Source organism: Trichomonascus vanleenenianus (genome assembly GCF_965637985.1).
Source record: "Trichomonascus vanleenenianus strain CLIB 3782 genome assembly, contig: TRVA0_043S, whole genome shotgun sequence".
NCBI classification, from domain to species: Eukaryota; Fungi; Ascomycota; class Dipodascomycetes; order Dipodascales; family Trichomonascaceae; genus Blastobotrys; species Blastobotrys vanleenenianus.
In genome coordinates, this window is record NW_027481844.1 from 117,720 (window position 1) to 125,680 (window position 7,961).

At 49.1% G+C, this 7,961-nt stretch overlaps 3 protein-coding genes across 3 annotated transcripts; all 3 read left to right on the top strand.

Annotated features, from left to right (window-relative positions):
* Positions 1-97: 97 nt before the first annotated feature.
* Positions 98-3,141, top strand: TRVA0_043S01024 (uncharacterized protein; the record flags this gene model as incomplete). Its single annotated transcript, XM_076686771.1, has 2 exons — positions 98-155; positions 214-3,141. The coding sequence occupies exon 2, from the start codon at positions 415-417 to the stop codon at positions 3,139-3,141; it is 2,727 nt and encodes a 908-aa protein (XP_076539036.1). The 5' UTR covers positions 98-155; positions 214-414.
* Positions 3,142-3,708: 567 nt separating this feature from the next.
* On the top strand, positions 3,709-4,719 carry CRC1 (mitochondrial carnitine carrier; the record flags this gene model as incomplete). The annotated part of the gene is made up of 1 exon (XM_076686772.1): positions 3,709-4,719. The coding sequence occupies one exon, from the start codon at positions 3,709-3,711 to the stop codon at positions 4,717-4,719; it is 1,011 nt and encodes a 336-aa protein (XP_076539037.1).
* A 236-nt stretch (positions 4,720-4,955) lies between these two features.
* TRVA0_043S01068 (uncharacterized protein) lies at positions 4,956-5,537 on the top strand (the record flags this gene model as incomplete). The annotated part of the gene is made up of 1 exon (XM_076686773.1): positions 4,956-5,537. The coding sequence occupies one exon, from the start codon at positions 4,956-4,958 to the stop codon at positions 5,535-5,537; it is 582 nt and encodes a 193-aa protein (XP_076539038.1).
* Between the last annotated feature and the right edge of the window lie 2,424 nt (positions 5,538-7,961).

Consider the following 7,961-nt stretch of genomic DNA (forward strand, 5'->3'; position numbering starts at 1 on the left):
GGCGGTTCTCCTGGTGGGGCTCTTTGCCAGTGCTGCTCCGCCCTTTGTCTTTAAGGGCTGTCGTATTTAAGCCTTCACCTGTCTCACTTTATCGGTGATGGTGCGACAACTTCAATATGTCTCCCTGAGCAGTACAAAAAATAGTGTTCATATTTGTAGGTGAGCTTTATTTTTTTTGTGTAAAGTATTTTTAATAACGCGAATTTGTCCAAGTGTCATGTTTGAGTGATTTTGCTACGCGGTGATGTCGAAACGCGGTTTTCGATCTGTAGTTCGGCCTAACGGTTCCAGTATATATAGCCACACACACATACTCTAATTATAAACTCAATCGGGGATCTAAATTGTCTCTATGTTTGTTTCCTCCCTTCCCTCCCCTGTCTCGAGAAGATATTTGTGCGTAGTGTAATCGCAATGAGATATCGAACGTTCCTTGTAGTCTGCATTGCAGTGATTACAATTGCTGAGGCCACAAAGAACGTGCCATTCCTGCAGCTCATTGAGCGCCTGCCTCCATGCGGCGTGGGTGATTCAATGGAGGCTGACGCGGTCATGGACTGTGTCTTGGGCGTAGGAGAAACGTTTTATGAGCAGTGCCCGGAAAGCTCGTCTACGTGTGTCTGCGAGTCCCTCGTCGAGGTCAATCAGCAGTGCTACTCGCAGCGCTGCTATGGAGAGCTCGTATCAGACCCGCAGGGGAGTTTCAAGCCGGTCGATTATGAGCGCCAGAGGATCATTGATTTCGCTTCCAGAATGAACAAAACAATTGATACGCTCTGTCGTGACATCATTACTACCGCGGCCTCTGTGACTCCTTTTGCTTCCCTCTCCGCGTCTAGCCCTTCCATTACTGGCGTGATCCCTGTCGCTACCAGCTTTGACGCTGAATTGGCCCACGGTAGCATCACGGCTGAACTGGTGACCACGCAAAGCGAACAACTTGTGTTCACCAGGGTCAGAGAAGAGGAGTTTCGATTCAACACCCCCGCAACCCATACCCTTGATGTGGTCAAGCCGACTGGCAGCTCCTCTCGTCCGGTCCTCCCTTCGAAGTACCGCCAATTCTACCGAGGATACCGATATTATGGCGCCAACATTGTAGTCCTGCCCAACCAATATTTTGACCATTCGCGTGACCCGGAGGAGACTGTGTATCCGAACCCCTTTGAGTCTGAGGATGGCCGTCGTCGTCATCATCTTGTCTATGAGTCTTCTGCGCAGTTCTCAACGGTCCCTACCCCTACCCGCACTGCCACAGAGGGAAATAGTAGTAGCCAATTCCCTGTTGTGTCACCCATTGCTACTCCAATTGATAACCAGTTCTACTATGGGCCGCGGACAGGCGTAAACAAAGCCCGTCGTACGGACCTGCCTCTGGGGCCAATATTCGACGGAACAAATGGCAAAGACAATAAGATCTCTCTCCCTTGTGAAGACTGTGGAGAAGAGCACGCTGCCGAGAGCCTTGTTCCTGAGCACGGTGACAGTGGTGACGCTTATTTGGACCAGAATCCCCCTCACCACCCCGGCGAACCTGATAGCTTCTTTCATGACCCCAGTGTGCATGATAGGCACGACCCTGTCAACCTTCCCAGCAATGAGCGCGCCTCTTATCCAGATGATGATATCGGCAGGGATGGTGGATTTGAGCAGTTGCGGCTGGATGAAGATTTCATATCCGGGCGTTATCGAGAGCTGCCATATTATGATGGCGGACCTTCAGCCGAACGACCAATGAATTTCTATGGAGACGAGAAGAAGCACTTGTACTATGATCCAGAGGAAGACTTCGAGGGTCGTGCTGACGAGCAGAAAGATGTTGAAGAAGTCGAAGACGATGAGTTTGACTTTGGCGATTATAGTAAATTGCCAAAGGAAGATTATGAGGAAGCAATAGAAGACGTGGATGATATATTCCGTCACGATGACTATCGGCGTATTGGGTTGCCAGAGGATGTTAGCCACGATCCTCACTTCTTGGACGACAATGAGGATGAAGCAGACGATAACGACAGAATTCCAGGAATGGAAGAAAGTGCTGAGTCTGACTCGGAGGATGAGACTGGCGAGAGCCTAGAAGAACCGGATGCTGAACGCGAGGATGAAGAACCGGATGTTGAACGAGAGCATGAAGAACCAAATGCTGAACGAGAGTATGAAGAACGTCGAGGTCGACAAAATCACGTATCTCAGCGTTTCCATCCGGACCGACATAGACAGTGGAGAGCCCCTGGATATGATCCGGATGTATCTGAGGAACCACATGACGAAGAGGAGGACGAGGATGTGGATGATGATGAAACAGAGCGCCGTTACAATCACTACAAACGACCAGTTAATTACGGAAGATACCGCAATCCGTATGGCCGCACTCTTCCCGTCAACCGCCCGTACAACCGGCCGTATAGATATAACCATGACCATTATGGTGCCAGGCCTGGCAGGTACGGCTATTATGACCGTTACGTGGAATATGATGAATATGATCGAAGCTATGGCGATGACGATGATGATGATAATGCTGAAAACTCAGACTATGAAGATGATGATAGAGACTCTGACAATGACCATTATGATGACGATAGTGATGAGGATGATGATGACGGTGACGATGACGACGAAAACAAAGATGATGATGACGACGATGATGAAAGTAATGATGATGACGATGATGATGATGATGACGACGATGATGAAGATGACGATGATGACGACGACGATGATGAAGATCAAAGCCCGAGGCGTCCAAGGCGTCCAATATTCCCATTCAAAGATAAATTTGGTAAATACCGAGACCGGTTCATGCCTCCAGCGATTGAGTTGAATGCTGGCCAGAAATCTACTCTCCGGGATAACTATACCCACGCTACCATACCACTACCACTACCAGCCAAGATAGCGCCCACAACGCCTATTCCCTACCCAACTCCGGTATCAACTAGTAACGGATCCGCAATGCCAAAACCCAAGTATTCCAATGCTGTTGCTGCGCTGCGACATATCCCTGTTGTTAAGTCAGCCAATACCAAGCCTAATGGCACCAGTTTCAACAAGCCTGCTAACGCTGGTCAGCTCAATTCACTACTTCCGGCTGCTATCTCAGTCATGGCTTTGACCTTCGGGCTTCTACTTTTAATCTGATAACTTACGGCTCGCTACAATATTCTATATACGCTCAAAAATATTCATTATGTGTGCATCATTGCTCTAGATTCAGTAGTCTCTTGTAAGGAAATTGAGATTTTATCATATTTCTAACATTAACTGTCCAGCTTTCCCTTGAAAATTCTTCTTGAGTTGATTATATCTGCGAGTGGTTACCAGCCATACTGATTAGATCTATATGATATGGATAGAGCACGAGAATATTCTCTCGTTACCGGTACAACAAACGGGGGGTTTGGGGGGTTTCCCCCCAACTATGGGGTCTGGGGCAGAGCCCCAGGTAATACGCGTTCAAATGGAACGGTTACGCTATCAATTGCAGTTCTGCCGGCCATTCTCTTGCAGTAATTCAGAAGAAGTCAAGGCCGACATTTGCACGGGGTGCACTAGTAGTGCGGAAGGTGGGCGACAAAGTTCCGTTGATGCGGGCCGACCATGTGCGGCGCGGATTCCGACATCGCTTCCGGGATTTTATCTGGTCGTACCGAGGAGACCATTCACCAGTCCTTCCCTCTCCCTCAGGCGTATGATCAATACACCGTGATGTCTTCCGAAGCAGCCTCAAACGCTATTGCGGAGCTCTCGCTGGCGCCACGGACCGATACAGCCAAGCTGATCCAGCTCCCGGAGGCCCTGCTGCCATACCGCCAGACCGGGTTCGCTTACATTGCGTCGCTCTACTCCATAGGCGCTGGATTCCCGCTGGACAGCGTCAAGACGCGACTCCAGACGTACAAATACAACTCGGTATGGCATTGTATAGTTGAGACCAAGCGCTCCGAGGGAATTGGAGGGTTCTACCGGGGCATTGTGGCCCCGCTCACCTCCTCAGCATTTGTCCGGGCGGCCTCCGTAGCCGTCTACTCAAGCAGTCTCGCTACGACCTCCCAGTTCTTCTTTTCCCTGTACAGACCTCCCACGGAAGGCACTCCGGCACTGGAAAAGATCGCTCGCATGACGCCTGGTGTGTTCTTTGCTGGCTGCATTGCTGGCGCTTCCTGCACGCTCGTGTCGAGCCCCTTCGAGTTCACCAAGCTGGTCTCCCAGATTGAGCTGCTCCTGATGAAGGAGAGGATGGGGGCAGCTGCTGGTGGCACTGCTGGTCAGATCGTCGCTAGCTCAACCTGGAAGGTCGCCCGCGGGCTCGTAGCTAAGAATGGCGTCAAGGCGCTTTATAGCGGGTACAGGTACCATCTGCTTCGTGATCTCATTGGTAGTGGTGTGTATTTCACCGTCTACGACGGATTCAAGACCGGCATTAGCTCTGTTCTGGGAAAGAAAGCTCACCCGGCTTCGGTAGCAATTGGCGGCGCGCTGGCCGGTACCTTCTCGTGGATCATCGTGTATCCGCTGGACACGCTCAAGTCTGTTGTCCAGCGGGACTGCTACAGCACCATGATGGGTTTCACGAAGAAGGCGGATATTCCTAAGCGGAAGCTCTCAAATATGATACACAGAGGAATGTACCGGGGGCTTGGTGTATCTCTGGCGCGGACGAGCATCATGGGCATGATGTTCTTCTCCTCTTACGAATGGATGATCAAGAATTTTTAATGACAATAGATGTATATACCCTGTACTAATAGAAATGATGATATGGAACCAATTGGCTTTACTGACGTAGTGTATTCCTGGTAGGTTGGCTAAAATAAGGTGGTTGGATAGTCCCCTTCAGATGGGCTTTAAGGTGCAGGGCGGTGCATATGCAAGCGGATCACGCTTTTTGGCGGAGGCTTTTTCACAAGCCATGGACTTTAATATTTGTGGGTTCATACACGGTCGTTTTGAAAATGGGTGATGTTCAAGAGCTGACCGTGGGACAGCAGAGAGCGATCCTGCTCTTTACAGGAGCCGTGTTGACAACCATATTCATTCAAATGGTTAAGGCTCTATTCAGGTTTGGTGTTATGGTATTTCAAGCTGGAACGGGAGTAGCGGGAGTGGCTGTTGTCGCCGTAGTAGTGCTCTATTTCGTCAAGCCAGAGTTAGTGCAGAAACATGTCATGCCGATGCTCTCGCCTTATCTTTCCGAGGACTTTAGCGCGACGGACTACATCCCAGACTTTGGTGCGCTAAAGGAAAAGCTTCCGGCAAGATTGCAGAACATTGAGCTTCCGCCGCAGGTGCAACAACTGTGGGATAAGAGGCCCTGGAATAAGGGTGCTGCTGCGCCAGCCCCTCCGGCGTCTCCCCCACCCCCATCTATCGCAGGTTCCATTGTGCCATCAAGAGCCAAGTCAATTGCAGGTTCTGTAGCACCTTCTATGAAGGGATCGCGGGCTCCGTCGATTGCGCCGTCTTTCAGAGGCTCTATGGCTCCTTCATTTAGGGGTTCAATGGCTCCTTCCATGAGAGGGTCAATTAAAGGTTGATTCTATCGGAAACTCTCTAACGAATTACGACAACATTGATTTAACTAGTGGTATTTAGGGGAAATACAATGGATAGTGATATCCGGGGCTTATAGGTAACAGGTACTCTCTTATAATGGATTTCTATCCCTGCAGCTTTGCTTTAATCAGTCTCGATAGAGCAATTCACTGAGAAGGATAAGTCATTGGATATCTCAATTATGGTCGGTTCAGCTACCAATTGTGTAAGGCAAGAGCCACCTCGAGTTTCGTCGTACTTCTCAAGGATGTAGATATTAAGGCTTTCCTCAACTCTATGGACATGACTGAGGAGAAGAGGACCTTCTGATTCGCATCGCAGAAGGCATGAGAGGTGGTAATCTTAATTGACGCCTTCCCATGCACAGAGAATACCCTATCATTCGTCGTATTCACTGTTGCAGCATTTGACCAGCCCCTAGTTGATTAAACTGTCCAGCTCTGCCAGGAAGGCGGAGAGAACGTGCGGGCTATTTTATGGAAACCAATTAAGCGAAATTTTTAGAAAGTAAAATCTCTCCGTGAGACTAATATAGGTTTTTATCTTTTTATACCATGGTATTATTAGTGTTTATTATATAATCATACGAAAGCGTCGTCACAAACTTCCCTTATAATGCTCTGAGATGTGCTCATGTCAATTGATTAATTGCCCTGGTGGACACAATCAACTATAATACCACAGTGCGTCGAAGAAAATTTCCCGGGCTATCAGTGGTCCAGTAAATCCACTGAGGAGGCATCGCAACCTCAGTGAGAGCTTGGATCAGATGGTGCAGTGGAAGTTCACGTATTGGTACAAGAGCTTTTCATGGCTAAAGCCCAACTTAAAAGAGCGTAGTACGCTTCAGGAGGTCCACGAACCAGATTGATAAGTACTGGATGCCCCGAATTGACTTGCACTTTTACAAGTAATGCGCTTTGATAAATAAAGCGAGATTGATTCTGAGCAAAGGAATGGAATAATATGGTCGAATGAATCATCCAAGGGGAACTGCTTACCGAGTGGGAGGCTGCTGTTTTTAATATCAGCGAAGCGATTCATTCATCAGTGAAGGGGGGTGGGCTGAAAATTCATTCATTCAATTGTCCAGGTGCCATTTCCAAGTAGCTGGATGCCCGTTCTACCCTACCCGGAAGCAAATTCCCTGTCTCATTTTATGAATGCAGACTCCCGTCGCACTCTCATCAAAGACGTTCAGTTGAGAACAGGACCTGGGACGTCTGGATCATACTTTTTTTAAATCAACAATGGCACACGTACCTGGGAATGCTCGTCTAAAGAAATCGAACAGTCGAACACATCCCGTTGCAATATAATAATAATAATTCTTGATTAAGATCTGAGCCAATGCTACTGTGTTTATACATTTGGCTTCAACAGCCGGATCAATTAAAAACATTAAAACAATCAATGGCAAAACATTAAGTAAAGTGGGACACTAATCACCACTCCACAAAAGATGATACGGATTCTCTCAGTAAGCTGACAATACGGGGAGAAACCACTATCCTATCAAGCACCGCAGTAGACGCAATGCCAAGGTCAGTGGGGGAAAAAACCCATATCAACACCATCTAGGATAAAACTTGCGGTTACGATAGAAGGAACTCAGTCACCGCTTTGAGGCCATCCTTGGTATCCAATAGACGTCTCAAGCTGAGATCCGGGGAGGCTGCAAGCAGCAAGTGACGGGAGCCATCCCATCTCTCACACTGGGTGAGGATATGGTCGATCGTTTCGAGGGCGGAATTGTTGCACTGGCATTCCCACTGTCGAGTCGAGATCTTGAAATTGCAAAAGTAGGCTCCAAAGCACCCTTTACCCATGCGCAGCTGCACAATCTTGCTCAGGATATGCCGAGGGGCAGCCTTCAAAGTTGGCCACAGCGGGTTAGCACTTGGGTGGAGGTACGGCGTGTTGCCGTTAATCTCGCGGTGGTGCCGGCCCCTGTCATCGGAGGTAAAGGCCCTTTTCCCATGCCTTACATGCGGATCGCTTGATGCGTCGACCTAACTTGTTCGTTCTCCGCCAGAACCGCCGCACTCGTCGTACAGGGCGCTTGCGCCACGGTGCCCGACGAGGCCAGTACAGGCTCTGATAGAGTTTCCGTTATGATTTCAGCCATGTCTTCATCTCGTGAAGGGTCGTCTCTTCCTTGCTCCTGACTAATGCCTCTTGCAAGGGGTTATTGGGGTTGAGCTGTCGAACCAGACGGACGGCATTGAACTTCCAAAGTTCTCGCATACGAATCGGCATCGGCAAGACTCCTGTGTCGTTGTTGAGTGCGAGCGTAGCAGTGCCTTGGTAAGCGCCTAAAGTTTTCTTCAGCGCGAAGGACTGGATTCGCTCCAGGCGTTCTTGATTGGTCTTGGCTATCCGGTGGTACCAGATGTGGGCGCCGT